Below are 17,301 nucleotides of genomic sequence, written 5' to 3'. Positions count from 1 at the left end.
GGGTTATAACTTTCGAACTTTCTCAGACCGGTCAGGCAACGTTTCAACTCTTGTGGGTCTACCGACGGGCAAACCAGCTAGCAGGACGAGGAATAAACGGGCATGTCGACCGGGCGAGCAGAACTCCAGACCCAGGACCTGCAGACGGAGAGCTGAGAGCCAAAGGATCCGTCAGACTGCAGAGTTTGAGCAAGTTGAAGAAGAGAAGTTCTCTGAGGCCAACGGAGACCTGAAGAACAGCTTCAGTGTGTTAAAGTTGCTTAAATCGATTTTTTTTTACACTACACATCAGGCTCTGACATATCACCTTAGAAAGTTTTTACAGTTGTTCGCAAACAGTTTTCACATGCAGCAGACGTGGAGCAGCTTTTAGATTCATGTGGAGTTGTTCAGTTTGTGTCCACCTGATGAAGTTCGCTCCTCTTTAAGCTCTGGGTTTGGTCTCCACCTGCTCTGGAGAAAACTGGCTGATATCGAAATATACTGTACTACAGTAGTTCTCAACCTTTTTGAGTTGTGACCCCCAGTTTAACATGCTTGTTGTCTCACTGAACAGAATCTCACAGTTCAGATCATACAAACTCAGTTGATGCGACGAATTTTGGACAAATAATGAAGCAGACAACAACTAAAACATCTCTCTGTCTGTGCATTGATATATATTTTTCTATATTTTATTGTTACTTTTAATCTAAGTCCTTTGCTGTCAGTTTAAAGGTCCATTCTGACCTCCTGAGTGTGTAACAGTCAGCTTCAAGCCAGAGACTCCTTGGAAAGTAACAACTTGATACTTTGGGATTTGTCAGAAAAGACACAAAATTACCCAAAAAAGAATCAAATGACCAAAAAATCACATAAAATTAAGTAAAAAAGGACTCAAATTGACCATGAAATTATAAAAAAAGACACAAAATGACCAAAAAATACACAAAATGACCAACAAAAATTCATAAAATTAAGCAAAAAAGGACTCAAATTGACCACACAATGACAAAAAATGACAACAAAAAGATACAAATTGACCAAAAAAGTCACAAAATGACCAAAAACGGAGAAAAATGACCAAAAAGACACAAATTGACCACAAAATGATCAAAAAAGACACAAAATGACCAGAAAAGACACAAAATGACCAAAAAATGATTAAAAAAAAAAGACACAAAATGGCCAAAAAGACACAAAATTACCAGAAAAGACACAAAATTACCAAAAAAAAGACAGAAACTGACCAAAAAGACACCAAATTACCAAAAAGACACAAAATTACCAAAAAAAGACATGAAATCACCAAAAAGACTAAAACACATTAACACATGAACACTTTAACACAGTCGGGACCCCAAGGTTGAGAATAGCTGCTGTACTACACTGTAAACAATTTTTTTTCTACAAATACAGTATTATTTTACAGGGTTTTTGTTGTTAAAGACAAATTCTATAAAAAAAACTAAATTACTCTTATTCTAAATATTAACCATAAAACAGAAGTTAAAACAGTAAATTAATATAACTGGACATATTTTTTAAAGTATTTTTTTAATTGCTTAACACACAAGGTGGCGCACCAGTATCCATGGTTACAACCACGCAGTGCGCGATAGTCCGGAGACTCACCGGAGATATTGACCGTGAGAGCCGTTTGTTGAGTGAGCTGATGAATGCAGGTATGAAACGTGATATAAACCTCATAAATGAATGATTAATCGCCGCATAGTGTATTTATAAATCTGTTGTTTATTAGGAGAGAGCCTGTGAGTTGTTGAGAGAAAGAGAGGACTCTGGTAAGAGCATTGCTACATGCTAACAGGCTAGGCTAGACGTTATTAGCTTCTTGATGTTAGCTCATGTGAACATGCTGCTAACTGAGATACTTTCATAAAAACCAGTCGGAGTTGCATATATGCAGTGGTGGAAGAAGTATTCATATCCCTTACTTAAGTAAAAGTACTAATAAAACACTGTGAATTTACTCCACTACAAGTAAAAGTCCTGCATTCAAAACATACTGAAGTAAAAGTACAAAAGTATCAGCGTATAAATGTACTTAAAGTATCAAAAGTAAAAGTACTCGTTATGCAGAATGGACACACTCAGATTGTTTTATATATTTTAAATATATTATAAGATTATTTGTATTGATGCATTTATGTTTGTATCATTTTACTGTTGTCCAGATAGGACTAACGTTAATTACTTAACACACTGTTATGTTTTATAAATGTTTAATCATATTAAATATATGGTATTTTTTCATGCTGGATCTGAAAAGTAACTAAAGCTGCCAGCTAAATGTAGTGGAGTTAAAAGTACAATATTTGCCTCTAAATGTAGTGGAGTACAAGTATAAAGTTACATAAAATGGAAATACTCAAGTAAAGTACAAGTACCTCAAAATTGTACTTAAGTACAGTACTTGAGTAAATGTACTTAGTTACTTTCCAACACTGCATATATGTTATCCAATGTTTTAACCCATTGGGTACTATTGTATCATTGTTATATGTGAAAAAAGTACTTTAGAAAGATCGCTAGCTACCGCGCTAACGCTAGTCGCGGGTAGCATCGCTAAGCTAACTCAGGTATACCTTGGTGTTCAATGTGGCTAATGTGTAGCTGGTTAAACTACCATGTCATTAGCATATTTAATGAGAGAGAAAGATATGGAATATGATGTCAGGTTATTTAGATACTCATGTTGATTAAAAAGGAGTGAATTGATACAGTTCATTTACTGTTGAAAAGATAAATACTGATTTAAAAAGTTGTTTAAAAATATAAATACTGCTTAATGACATGAACAAGCTTAATTACGTTAAAATACAAGTTCATAATGAATAATTGTGTTAAAATATTTGTACTAACCCTAACCCTCACCCTAAATGTGTACATCACCATTTACAATGATTGGAACAGTATATGTACTGTATCTGGAAATGTTAAAGGCGCTACATTAAATTACAGTGAATTTCTATGTAAAAATACACATCATATTGCTGAATGTAAAATTAAGGCAACTTTCTGCTTTCTTACAGTAAAACTTTAAATTTATTGCAAAAAGAAAATCATGAAAAATCTGGCAGGAAAAGATACTTAAAGTCATATAAAGCTAAGAAAAAAACCTTTAATTATTCTACAGATATATAGGAATGTTTCAAATACAGAGATTTACCATATATTATAGTCTTGTAAATTATATTTTACTATAAGTGTTTAAGGTAAGACTTAATGAAAAAGATTTGGCCAAATCAGTCCGTACAATTTTTTTTTTAAAAGATTTGTTTTTATTGACAGAAGCTCTTACTAGGGTTGTCATGATACTAAAATTTTCAACTCAATACCGGTACTCTCAAGAAAAATGCAACATGTTAAAATTAACAGAACCACAGGTTAAATAGTCATAATAAAAAAGAAACTGCCACTATGATAACAAGCTTCAGGTCTGAAGTAGTGCAAAAAATAAATAAATACAATAAACAATAACAATGAGAACAATATTTTGAGGTTGTATGCTGTGCACAATATTAGGAAAGCTTGATAAAAAAGAGGTAGAGTCGGCTGTGTGTGTTGCTGTTTGGTTGCAGGTCGACTTTTCTCTGCTTCATTCTGAGACTTCAAGAGAGAAAATAACACTTTTCAGTCACCAACATTTATGTAAACTTATTAACTCTATGCTTATGTATACTGACACTGTGTCAATTAACGTAATATGGGCATACTACGTGCCTGATTTATTTATTTATTTACGTTGTTTATAATCATTAACGTGAAATCAGCCTTTAATTGCTAGCTGCGGCTAACAATTATCAAGTATCAATATTAAACTTTTAAACTTTAAACTAAACTTTTTTTTAACTAAATTAACAAGTATCAATACTTTTTTGAGTATTGATACTTTTGACAACCCCCAGCTCTTACAGTATGTTTATGGTGTACACCAAGCATCTTCAGTTTGTTACATTGAAAGTCGTGTTTTCCAAAAGGAACATAAACAAATGCATAACTTTACAGACACACCATACAAGGATAATGATTTATTTTTTCAAACAAGGAAGAATACAATTTAAAAAAATAAAGAAACAAATAAAAGACTCATCCCACCCCCCACCCTCCTCCCTCATAATGCTCTCAATTTCCTTTCATTTTTATACCTTCACAATCTATATAAACAGTTTACACCTATACCCATCTGTACACATTCATATCTATATAAATCAACACATTACTCACAACAAACATCTTAATGGCCTTTTAGCCTTTTGACTATAATGTAAACCCATCTGCAGCACTATTAAACTCTTTGGGAAAATGACAAAATAGAAGTAGTGCAGAGCTTCTCTCAGGGCATCAGGAGGGGCGGACTTTGACTCAGACATGAATAAAATAGACAGAGAGGCAAAACAGTTGACAACAAAGCAACAAAAATACAACATATATGCAACTCATTGCCTATGAGAAGTAGGGAATATTAAATACACGGTAACAACTGCGGGCGTATAATCATCATTTTGACACTTTTTTAACACGCTACAAAGTTTAAGCGGGAAAAAAACTGACATGGCCTTTTTCAAAAGGGTCCTTTGACCTCTGATCTCAAGATATCTGAATGAAAATATGCTCTATGGAAACCCACAAGACTCTTCTTCACAGACATGTCCACTGGTAAAATGCTGATAATATGCAAAACAAAGCAAAAAACACATTTTTTCCACCTATTTTATTTATGCATCCTTGGGTCTCTAAACAGTCCGTGAGCTGCATAAATCGGGTCTGACTGGAAAGCTGAGACTCTTGTGGATTCAATTAGCTCAATTTTATTTATGTGAGATGATGTTAGTCCCCAAAGGGGTCCCTTGACCTCTGACTTTCTGGGGTTCTATGGGTACCCAGGAGTCTCCTCTTTGCAGACATGCCCACTTTATGCTGATAACATGCAGTTTGGGACAGAAATCATCCCTTAAAATGTGTTATTTTCTCCAATTGTATGTGAATATTTGTGCATCCTGGGGTCCCTAAACAGTGTGAGAGCTGCATAAATCAGGTTTGACTGGTAAACTGAGACTCTTGTGAGCTCTTTGATCTGAGTTGTTGATTCTGCTGATGTTACATCATCATGACATAATTTCCTCACACTGACGGAGAAAAAAACATAATCAGGACAACGTAGTCACATGTTCCTCAAAGACTTCAGGACGTCTTGAACAGAACGATGCTGATCATCTATTTCTGTTGTCCTGCAGCCACAGAGACCTTCACTGGTAAAACCTGCAGTGGGAGATGACCCTCATCCCTATTCCAAAAATATGGAAACATCCTCTCAGTGAAAGTGTGTGTGAAGGTGTGTATGTGTGTGTTAGTGTCAGCATCAGAGAACGACAGCTTTCCTCTGTTCCAGTCCAGATTCACTCTGATTCTCTGGAACTTCTTCTGCACTACGAGAACAGTTCCTCTATCTGATGGTGTCCATGATGTGTATTTATCTTTGTAGAACCCTATTATCCATAATCCAGGCCTCATGCCTCCTCTCCGCTGGACAGACTCTGCTAACACACCCAGTGTCCAGATTATATTGTCTCCAACCTCGACCTCCCAGCTGTGAGTCCCTGAGTTAAAGCCCTCCGAGCCCAGAACAGAGCCATAATTATTAATCCTCTCTGGATTATCAGGAAACTGCTGTTTCTTTCCTCGTCTCAGACTGGTCAGATCTTCAGACAGGATGAGTTTTCGACCAGCAGTGTTTGGGTCCAGGATGACAGGACTGTAGGAGACCATGTTCTTCATCTTGTTCCAGATGTTGAAGGCCAGGTTGCCCAGGTGTTTGGCCTGGTCTATCAGAGCTCCTGAGGGCAGCTGTGGATCCTCCAGCAGGGGGCGCTGCTGGACTCTTTCCACTGCAGCCTTGTAGTTGTGCAGGAATGAGACGTGTTCAGCTCTCAGCTCGTCCTCTGTGGCTCTGACTGTGTCTGAAAGAGCTGCTATCTCTCTGCTCAGAGCCTCCACCTTCTCCTTCATCATCTGACTCTTCTGCTCCTCTTCCTCCCTCAGTGCAGCCATCCTGGCCTCCTCTTCCTCTTCTAGAAACTGGTGAAGCTTCTTAAACTGCTCCTTAATCTGCGTCTCTGTGCGTCGGGCCTGGACCTGAATGTGTTCTGCTGTTTGATCAAACTTCACTTTAACGCCTTTAAAAACCTCTAACTTCTTCTTTAAAGGCTCCAGAGTTTCCTGAAGTTCCTTCTTGTGTTGTTGTGCAGCTTCATCGATGGGTCTGAATCTGTGGTTGGTGTGTTTTTCTGAGTCTCTGCAGACGAGACACACTGGCTGCTGATGGTCCAGACAGAAGAGTTTGAGTTTCTCAGAGTGCAGACTGCAGAGAGCCTCTGAAGCTCTCTGATCTCTCTCCTGTAAGAAACTCTCACACAGGTTCTTTAACGCAAAATGAAGAGGTGGTTCCTTTGAAGATCTTCTCTTACAAAGCGGACACTCTCTGGTTTGGTTGTCCCTCCACCAGCTCTGCAGACAGTCTTTACAGAAGCTGTGGCTGCATGACAGGATGACAGGATCTTTAAAGATGTCGTGGCAGACAGAACAGCAGAGATCGTCCTCTAATCTGGAAGCCATTTAGTCTCTGAGTGAAGCTGAAAACACAGCAGACAAACAGCTCAGCCACTCCCTGTTCTCTCAAAGTTACTTTACTTTCCTGTAAAACTGTCGTTCAGTTTGTGGATTCAGCAGCTTGGTGAAGTAGAGCTGTTCCAATATTCCCAGTAATCTCCTGAAGTTGTCCTCTTTCAGTCAAAGTGGAGGTTTTAGTCTGAAGCTGAATCTTATCGTCCGTCTCTCAGAGTGTGTGTGTGTCTCTTTGTCTCAGTGAGGCAGAATAACAGCCTGTTACCTGGTTCATCTCAGGTGACTCAGCTGAGGGGCAGAGCTTTAACAGTTTAACAGGTTGAGTCTCATTCCAAACTGGTGAATAACTCTGAGCTGCAGATCTCTGAATGAAAATTAGTTCTGTGTTTCCCCACAAGTCTCTTTACAGACATGCTGTAATATGCAGTAAAATGTGTGATTTTGCCTCTTGTATGTGAGTATTTGTGCATCCTGGGGTCCCTAAACAGTCTGTGAGCTGCATAAATGGGGTCTGAGTGTAAAGTTGAGACTCTTGTGGATTCAATGAGCCCAATGTTCTTCATGTGTGATGATGTTAATGAGTGAAACTTAAGCTCAGTGTATAAAATGAGCTGCTGTGACCTCTAGCCTCATGAAACTTTACAACCACCAACTAGAGACCTGGAGCATTCAGAGGATGGATGGCTGACACACTAGATTCAAAATAAGGGGCTTTCTCAGCAGGCAACACAACACAAGTGCTGCCATACAATCGCACAAAATACATAAATTTACTAAATGTCAAAAGTTTCTGAAACCAAATCACAGCATGGATTTTTCTCTCTTGGAGTCTGAATGTGGGATTGCTGGTTACTGCTACAAACCTGCCCCACCCTTCACAATAAAAGCCAAATAATGCAACACTGCAAATGCCATAAAGTTAATTACTTTAATTACAAATATTAACCAGAACATGAAAGTTGAAATATGTAAATTAAAACAATGGGAAAGATTTTTAAATTATTTTACAGTATTAAATTGCTGAATGGCCTTGAATGTTAAATGACAGTTAATTCTATGTAAAAAAAAAAATACAACAAAAAACCCCCACATCATATTGCTGAATGTAAAATTAAGGAAACGTTTTGTTTTCTTACAGTAAAAATTTAAATTTAACGTAAAAACAGTAAAAAGACATTAAAAAACAGTAAATATTTTATCAAACACTTACAGTCAAATTAAAGTAAAAACACTTTAGTTATTCTACAGATATATACATAATACAGATATTAACTGTTTATTATCTGTACTTTTAAAGAAATTATCTTTAAAATACCTTGTTGTTTTCTGTTATTTGACAGTATTTTTTTATATAACACCCCCAAACACCAATAAAAGCATAAAACAAAACAATCAATGAGAATGAAGTTTTACAGAGAATTCACTTTAAAGATTTGATCAATAATCGAACAGGAAACCACAGAGACGCCTGCCAGAGTGATTGACAACTCTTTGATCTGAGTTGTTGATTCTGCTGATGTTACATCTTCATGACATCATTTCCTCACACTGATGGAGAGAAAAACATTTTCAGGACAACGTAGTCACATGTTCCTCAAAGACTTCAGGACGTCTTGAACAGAACGATGCTGATCGTCTATTTCTGTTGTCCTGCAGCCACAGAGACCTTCACTGGTAAAACATCGAGTGGGAGATCCTCATCACTATTCCAAAAATATGGAAACATCCTCTCAGTGAAAGTGTGTCTGAAGGTGTGTATGTGTGTGTTAGTGTCAGCATCAGAGAACGACAGCTTTCCTCTGTTCCAGTTCAGATTCACTCTGATCCTCTGAGGCTTCTTCTGCACTACAAGAACAGTGATTTCATCTGATGGTGACCATGATAAGTATTTTTCTTCATAGATCAGTAACATCCATAATCCAGACCGGGTGTCTCCTTTCCTCTGGACAGACTCTGTTAACACACCTAGTTCCCAGATTATATTGTCTCCAACCTCGACCTCCCAGCTGTGAGTCCCTGAGTTAAAGCCCTCAGAGCCCAGAACAGAGAAGCAACAACGACCAAACCTCTCTGGATTATCAGGAAGCTGCTGTTTCTCTCCTGCTCTCAGACTCGTCAGATCTTCAGACAGGATGAGTTTTCGACCAGCAGTGTTTGGGTCCAGGATGACAGGACTGTAGGAGACCATGTCCTTCATCTTGTTCCAGATGTTGAAGGCAAGGTTGCCCAGGTGTTTGGCCTGGTCTATCAGAGCTCCTGAGGGCAGCTGTGGATCCTCCAGCAGGGGGCGCTGCTGGACTCTTTCCACTGCAGCCTTGTAGTTGTGCAGGAATGAGACGTGTTCAGCTCTCAGCTCGTCCTCTGTGGCTCTGACTGTGTCTGAAAGAGCTGCTATCTCTCTGCTCAGAGCCTCCATCTTCTCCTTCATCATCTGACTCTTCTGCACCTCTTCCTCCCTCAGTGCAGCCATCCTGGCCTCCTCTTCCTCTTCCAGAAACTGGTGAAGCTTCTTAAACTGCTCCTTAATCTGCGTCTCTGTGCGTCGGGCCTGGACCTGAATGTGTTCTGCTGTTTGATCAAACTTCACTTTAACTTCTTCAAAAACCTTTAACTTCTTCTTTAAAGGCTCCAGAGTTTCCTGAAGTTCCTTCTTGTGTTGTTGTGCAGCTTCATCGATGGGTCTGAATGTGTGGTTGGTGTGTTTTTCTGAGTCTCTGCAGACGAGACACACTGGCTGCTGATGGTCCAGACAGAAGAGTTTGAGTTTCTCAGAGTGCAGACTGCAGAGAGCCTCTGAAGCTCTCTGATCTCTCTCTTGTAAGAAACTCTCACACAGCTTCTGTAACGTAAAATTAAGAGGTGGTTCCCTTGACGCTCTTCTCTTACAAACTGGACACTCTCTGGTTTGTTTCTCCGTCCACCAGCTCTGCAGACAGTCTTTACAGAAGCTGTGGATGCATGACAGGACGACAGGATCTTTAAAGATGTCGTTGCAGACAGAACAGCAGAGATCGTCCTCTAATCTGGAAGCCATTTAGTCTCTGAGTGAAGCTGAAAACACAGCAGACAAACAGCTCAGCCACTCCCTGTTCTCTCAAAGTTACTTTACTTTCCTGTAAAACTGTCGTTCAGTTTGTGGATTCAGCAGCTGGGTGAAGTGGAGCTGTTCCAGTATTCCCAGTAATCTCCTGAAGTTGTCCTCTTTCAGTCAAAGTGGAGGTTTTAGTCTGAAGCTGAATCTTATCGTTCGTCTCTCAGAGTGTATGTGTGTCTCTTTGTCTCAGTGAGGCAGAATAACAGCCTGTTACCTGGTTTGACTCAGGTGAGTCAGCTGAGGGGCGGAGCTTTAACACAACAGTTTATCAGGTTGACTCTCATTCCAAACTGGTGAATAACTCTGAGCTGCAGATCTCTGAATGAAAACAAGTTCTGTGTTTCCCCATACGTCTCTCTTACATGCTGTAACCTGCAGTAAATTTGGTATTGTGTCCTCTTGTAAGTGAATAATAAGTGAATCGGGTCTGACTGGAAAGCTGAGACTCTTGTGGATGCAATGAGCCCAATGTTCTTCATGTGAGATATTGGTCCCCAAAGGGGTCACTTGATCTCTGACTTCAAGATATCTGAAAGGAAACAGGTTCTATGAGGCTCTTCTTTACAGACATGCCCTTTCATTCATGTGTGATGATGTTAGTGAGTGAAACTTGAATTCAGTGTATAAAATGAGCTGCTGTGACCTCTAGGAGAATCACAGCCTCATGAAACTTTACAACCACAAACTAGAGACCTGGAGCATTCAGAGGATGGATGGCTGACACACTAGATTCACAATAAGAGGCTTTCTCAGCAGGAAACACAACACAAGAGCTCGTCATCCATCCGCCAATAAATTCAGTTCTTGCAGAAATCTCCAAAATGTCTGAATCTTTTGAACCCAAATCACAGCATGGATTTTTCTCTCTGTCTCCATCTTTACAGATTCATGTTTGCAGCCAGACATAACTTTATTTCAAATTCTAGTGGAGTTTCTAAAAGTTTCAAAAGATGCTGCAGTACATGAGGGTGAAATGTGATTTCTTCTCTCTCTCCTTCCTCTCCACCTCCTCTTCTTTTCTTCCTCTTTTTTCTCTCCTCACCTTCTTCACCTCCTTGTCTCCTTCATTCTGTCTTTACTTCTAGTACTGTAAGCAAGGGCATTTTTAGTGTTTCTTTTCTAATTTCCATTTTTGTTTTAACTTCACTTGATTCATTTGGCAGCTATATTTACTTGTTCCTTTGCAGAATAAAAATCTTAATACAGAACAACCAAAAAATAAGATAAAATATGACTTTATTTATCCCGAGGAAATAGCTGTGCGGCAGTTGCAGTACAAAATAGGAAAGATTAAAACAATTATAAACAATAAATGTTATCAATAAGGTGCAAAAACTACATTTGCACAATAAATATAAATGTAAACCACATAAATATAATAAATTGGGCCTCATGCAATTACCACTTGCAAATAAAGGTTCATTAAAGTTGACCTCTTTCAGTCAAAGTGGAGGTTTTAGTCTGAAGCTGAATCTGTGTTGGCGTGCAATCAGTGATTGTTTGATCTCCACCTGAGTCAGGGTGCAGTGTGACAATCTCGTAAAATTGAATTCTAGAGAGTGTACGGGGAGCAGCATTGTATCAACTTACCGTAACAAGGCAGCAAGTTGGGCGTCTGTCTACGGGCAGCCTCTCTTGATTGCTGTTTCCTTTCTCTTTGTTTGTTTCTGTGTTTGTTTCTGCCCTGTCTCCGGTAATCCCAGTGACGGTGCTTCTGTTGGAGAGTGCTTCCCGGTTATAGTGGCTGACATCCTTTACCGGCACATTGCTTGCGGTGCGCAAGCTAACACGTGCGGTGGGATGCTAGCGCAGACGAAAGTCGGCTAGCGGTGATGTAGTTACAGCCATGTCAGACACAGAGATGCAAGGTGGTTGGACAGACTGGTCAAAAAAGCTGGTTCTGTGGTTGGAGCCAGGTTGGACACACTGGAGGAGGTGGTGGAGAGATGACCTGTCAACATGTTCCAGGCCATCCTGAAATACCCAGATCACCCACTACAGAAAACATTTATGGACCAAAAAAACAGCAGTGGACAGCTCCTCTCTCTCCGTTGCAGGACGGAGAGATTCAAAAGATCCTTCGTTCCTACAGCCATCAAGCTGTCTCATTCTTCAAGAGATTCTACCAGACTAACTGAATTTCCCCTCGGGGAAGAATAAAGTAATTTTGATTGATTTGATTTCATTGATGCCAAGGTGTTTCTCCCTGTCAATCTCCTCTGGTCCTGGTGGTTGTGTTCTCAGCGTTAGCGTATTGCTCACGGCTTCGTGAGTTAACGAGCTGTGCGGTGGACCCGTGCTGAGCGGAGACATAAAGTCGGCTAACAGCGGGCAAGAACAAGCTTCTCCAACCTGCCGGTAACAGAGGGAGAATCGGTTACGATGGCTGACATCCTTTACCAGCGTGTTGCTTGTGGTGCGCGAGCTAACGAGTGCGGTGGGATGTTAGCGCAGGCGAACGTCGGCTGGCGGTGATGAAGTTCCAGCCCTGTTAAGGTGTTTCTACCTGTCCGTTCCCTCTGGTCCTGGCGGTTGTGTCCCCGTTCTCCAACCTGCCGGTGTTCCTATAACGTGACTCCGTGCTGATCACAGACCTGGTCGGCTAACAGCGGACGTCTTCCCTCTTCCCCCGAGGCAATAAGTAACTCCACAGAGTTCTCTGAGGCCAACGGAGACCTGGAGAACAGCTACAGTATTCTAAAGTTGCTTAAATCAAATTTTTTTTACACGACACATCAGGCTCTGACATATCACCTTATAAAGTTTTTACAGTTGTTCGCAAACAGTTTTCACATCCAGCAGACGTGGAGCAGCATTTAGATTAATGTGGAGTTGTTCAGTTTGTGTCCACCTGATGAAGTTCGCTCTTCTTTAAGCTCTGGGTTTGGTCTCCACCAGCTCTGGAGAAAACTGGCTGATATCGAAATATACTGTACTACACTGTAAAAAAAGCAGTTATTATCTAGACATTTACAGTATTTTACAGGGTTTTTCTTGTTAAAGGCAAATTCTATAATAAACGAAATTACTCTTATTCCAAGTAATAACCATAAAATAGAAGTTAAAATCTGTAAATTAACATAATGGGACATTGTATGTTTTCTTTTGCAATATTATTCAATTGGTTAATGGTCATGAATGTTAAATTACAGTGAATTTCTATGTTAAAATACACATCATATTGCTGAAAGTAAAATTAAGGAAACTTTCTGTGTTTTCTTACAGTGAAACTTTAAATTTATTGCAAAAAGAAAATCATGGAAAAATCTGGCAGCAAAATTAACACTTAGTCATATTAAAACCCTTAGTTATTCTACAGATATATAGATATATTTCAAATACAGAGATTTACTGTATATTATCCGTATTTTTAAACAAATTATCTGTAAAATAAGTCTTAAATGATTTTTTACTGTAAGTGTTTAAGGTAAGACTTAATAAAAAAGATTTGGCAAATCAGTCCACACACATTTTTTTCAAAGATTTGTTTTTATTAGCAGAAGCTCTTACAGTATGTTTATGGTGTACAGCAAGCATCTTCAGTTTGTTATATTGAAAGTCGTATTTTACAAAAGGAACATGAACAAATGCATAACTTTACAGACACACCGTACAAGGATAATGATTTTTTTTTTTTGACAAGGAAGAATAAAATAAAATAAAAATAAAGAAGCAAATAAAAGACCCATCCCGACCCCCACCCTCCTCCCTCATATGGCTTTCAATTTCCTTTAATTTTTATACCTACACAATCTATATAAACAGTTTACACCTACACCCATCTGTACACATTCATATCTATATAAATCAACACACTACTCACAACAAACATCTTAATGGCCTTTTAGCCTTTTGACTATAATGTAAACCCATCTGCAGCTCTATTGAACTCTTTGGGAAAATGACAAAATATAAGTAGTACAGAGCTTCTCTCAGGGCATCAGGAGGGGCGGACTTTGACTCAGACATGAATAAAATAGACAGAGAGGCAAAACGTTTGACAACAAAGCAACAAAAATACAACATATATGCAACTCATTGCCTATGAGAAGTAACAAATATTATATACACGTTAACAACTGCAGGCGTATAATCATCATTTTGACACTTTTTTAACACTCCACAAAGTTTATGCGGGAAAAAACTGACATGGCCTTTTTTAAAAGGGTCCTTTAACCTTTGACCTCAAGATATCTGAATGAAAATATGTTCTATGGAAACCAAACAAGACTAACCCTAACCCATGTCTACGGATAAAATGCTGATAACATGCAAAACAAAGCAAAAAACACATTTTTTTCACCTATTTTATTTGAGTATTCTTGCATCCTGGGGTCCCTAAACGGTCTGTGAGCTGCATAAATGGGGTCTGAGTGTAAAGCTGAGACTCTTGTGGATTCAATGAGCCCAATGTTCTTCATGTGTGATGATGTTAGTGAGTGAAACTTGAGCTCAGTGTATAAAATGAGCTGCTGTGACCTCTAGGATAATCAGAGCCTCATGAAACTTTACAACCATAAACTAGAGACCTGGAGCATTCAGACTAGAGACCTGGAGCATCCAGACTAGAGACCTGGAGCATTCAAACTAGAGACCTGGAGCATTCAGAGGATGGATGGCTGACACACTAGATTCACAATAAGAGGCTTTCTCAGCTGTTAACGTAAGCTGCTTTAAATTGCACAAAATACACAAATCTGTGAAATGTAAAAAGTTTGTAAAACCAAATCACAGCATGGATTTTTCTCTCTTCGAGTCTGAATGTGGGATTACTGGTTACTGTCAGCCACCGTACATGAAGCCATGCCCACTGCCACAAACCTGCCCCACCCTTCACAATAAAATCATCACCCTTCACAATAAAAGCCTAATCATGCATGAACAGTGCAAATGTCATGAAGTTAATTACTTTAATTACAAATATTAACTAGAACCTGGAAGGTGAAATCTGTTGATTAAAACAATGGGAAAGATTTTTTTTTTTTACAGTATTATTAAATTGCTTAATGGTCTGGAATGTTAAATGACAGTTAATTCTATGTGAAAATACAAAACGTACGTCATATTGCTGAATGTAAAATGTAGGAAAAGTTGTTTTTTTTCTTACAGTAAAGCTCTAAATTTAACGTGAAAAAATGTAAAAAGACATAAAAGACAGTAAAAATGTTATTACACACTTACTGTAAAATTAAAGTAAAAATACTTTAGTTATTCTACAGATAGAGTTAAATTCAGATATTAACTGTTTATATTTGTATTTTTAAAGACATTATCTATAAAATAACTTAATGTTTTCTGCTATTTGACAATATTTTTTATATAACACTCTCAAACACCAATCAAAGAAAAACAAACAATGAATAAGAATGAAGTTTTACAGAGAATTACCTTGAAAGATTTGATCAATAATCGAACAGGAAACCACAGAGACGATCTGACTTGTTGATTCTGCTGATGTTACATCATCATGACATCATTTCCTTACACTGACGGAGAAAAAAAACATAATCAGGACAACGTAGTCACATGTTCCTCAAAGACTTCAGGACGTCTTGAACAGAACGATGCTGGTCGTCTATTTCTGTTGTCCTGCAGCCACAGAGACCTTCACTGGTAAAACCTGCAGTGGGTGATCCTTATCCCCATTGAAAAAACATGGAAACATCCTCTTAGTGAAAGTGTGTGTGAAGGTGTGTATGTGTGTGTTAGTGTCAGCATCAGAGAACGACAGCTTTCCTCTGTTCCAGTCCAGATTCACTCTGATCCTCTGGAGCTTCTTCTGGACTACGAGAACAGTTCCTCTATCTGATGGTGACCCTGATAAGTATTTATCTTCATATAACAGTATTCTCCATAATCCAGACTCTATGTCTCCTTCCCTCTGTACAGACTCTGCTAACACACCCAGTAACCAGTGTGTATTGTCTCCAACCTCGACCTCCCAGCTGTGAGTCCCTGAGTTAAAGCCCTCAGAGCCCAGAACAGAGCCGTAGCCTTTAATCCTCTCTGGATTATCAGGAAGTTGCTGTTCTTCTCCAAGTCTCAGACTGGTCAGATCTTCAGACAGGATGAGTCTTGTAACAGTAGTGTTTGGGTCCAGGATGACAGGACTGTAGGAGACCATGTCCTTCATCTTGTTCCAGTTGTTGAAGGCCAGGTTGCCCAGGTGTTTGGCCTGGTCTATCAGAGCTCCTGAGGGCAGCTGTGGATCCTCCAGCAGGAGGCGCTGCTGGACTCTTTCCACTGCAGCCTTGTAGTTGTGCAGGAATGAGACGTGTTCAGCTCTCAGCTCGTCCTCTGTGGCTCTGACTGTGTCTGAAAGAGCTGCTATCTCTCTGCTCAGAGCCTCCATCTTCTCCTTCATCATCTGACTCTTCTGCTCCTCTTCCTCCCTCAGTGCAGCCATCCTGGCCTCCTCTTCCTCTTCTAGAAACTGGTGAAGCTTCTTAAACTGCTCCTTAATCTGCGTCTCTGTGCGTCGGGCCTGGACCTGAATGTGTTCTGCTGTTTGATCAAACTTCACTTTAACTCCTTTAAAAACCTCTAACTTCTTCTTTAAAGGCTCCGGAGTTTCCTGAAGTTTCTTCTTGTGTTGTTGTGCAGCTTCATCGATGGGTCTGAATCTGTGGTTGGTGTGTTTTTCTGAGTCTCTGCAGACGAGACACACTGGCTGCTGATGGTCCAGACAGAAGAGTTTGAGTTTCTCAGAGTGCAGACTGCAGAGAGGCTCTGAAGCTCTCTGATCTCTCTCCTGTAAGAAACTCTCACACAGGTTCTTTAACGCAAAATTAAAAGGTGGTTCCTTTGAAGCTCTTCTCTTACAAACTGGACACTCTCTGGTTTGTTTCTCCGTCCACCAGCTCTGCAGACAGTCTTTACAGAAGCTGTGGATGCATGACAGGACGACAGGATCTTTAAAGATGTCGTGGCAGACAGAACAGCAGAGATCGTCCTCTAATCTGGAAGCCATTTAGTCTCTGAGTGAAGCTGAAAACACAGCAGACAAACAGCTCAGCCACTCCCTGTTCTCTCAAAGTTACTTTACTTTCCTGTAAAACTGTCGTTCAGTTTGTGGATTCAGCAGCTGGGTGAAGTGGAGCTGTTCCAGTATTCCCAGTAATCTCCTGAAGTTGTCCTCTTTCAGTCAAAGTGAAGGTTTTAGTCTGAAGCTGAATCTTATCGTTCGTCTCTCAGAGTGTGTGTGTGTCTCTTCGTCTCAGTGAGGCAGAATAACAGCCTGTTACCTGGTTTGTCTCAGGTGACTCAGCTGAGGGGCGGAGCTTTAACACAACAGTTTAACATGTTGAGTCTCATCCCAAACTGGTGAATAACTCTGAGCTGCAGATCTCTGAATGAAAACACGTTCTGTGTTTCCCCCCACAAGTCTCTTTACAGACATGCTGTAACCTGCAGTAAATTTGTTATTTTGTCCTCTTGTATGTGAATCTTTGTGCATCCTGGGGTCCCTAAACAGTCTGTGAGCTGCATAAATCGGGTATGACTGGAAAGCTGAGACTTTTGTGGATTCAATGAGCCCAAATGGTCATTTTCAAAGCCGTCCTTTGACCTACAACCTCATGATA

General features: G+C 39.6%; 3 protein-coding genes across 3 annotated transcripts; all 3 read right to left on the bottom strand.

The window, feature by feature from the left end:
• Positions 1-5,155: 5,155 nt before the first annotated feature.
• Positions 5,156-6,615, bottom strand: LOC131991361 (E3 ubiquitin-protein ligase TRIM35-like). The gene has a single exon (XM_059356748.1). The coding sequence runs from the start codon at positions 6,613-6,615 to the stop codon at positions 5,218-5,220; it is 1,398 nt and encodes a 465-aa protein (XP_059212731.1). The 3' UTR covers positions 5,156-5,217.
• Positions 6,616-8,260: 1,645 nt separating this feature from the next.
• Positions 8,261-9,658, bottom strand: LOC131991618 (E3 ubiquitin-protein ligase TRIM35-like). Its single transcript, XM_059357084.1, has one exon. It carries the CDS (start codon positions 9,656-9,658, stop codon positions 8,261-8,263), a length of 1,398 nt encoding a protein of 465 aa, XP_059213067.1.
• Positions 9,659-15,293: 5,635 nt separating this feature from the next.
• Positions 15,294-16,688, bottom strand: LOC131991662 (E3 ubiquitin-protein ligase TRIM35-like). Its single transcript, XM_059357155.1, has one exon. The coding sequence runs from the start codon at positions 16,686-16,688 to the stop codon at positions 15,294-15,296; it is 1,395 nt and encodes a 464-aa protein (XP_059213138.1).
• Between the last annotated feature and the right edge of the window lie 613 nt (positions 16,689-17,301).

The sequence above is a fragment of the Centropristis striata genome, chromosome 18 (genome assembly GCF_030273125.1).
Source record: "Centropristis striata isolate RG_2023a ecotype Rhode Island chromosome 18, C.striata_1.0, whole genome shotgun sequence".
NCBI classification, from domain to species: domain Eukaryota; kingdom Metazoa; phylum Chordata; class Actinopteri; order Perciformes; family Serranidae; genus Centropristis; species Centropristis striata.
This window is presented reverse-complemented; position numbering and strand designations above follow the sequence as displayed.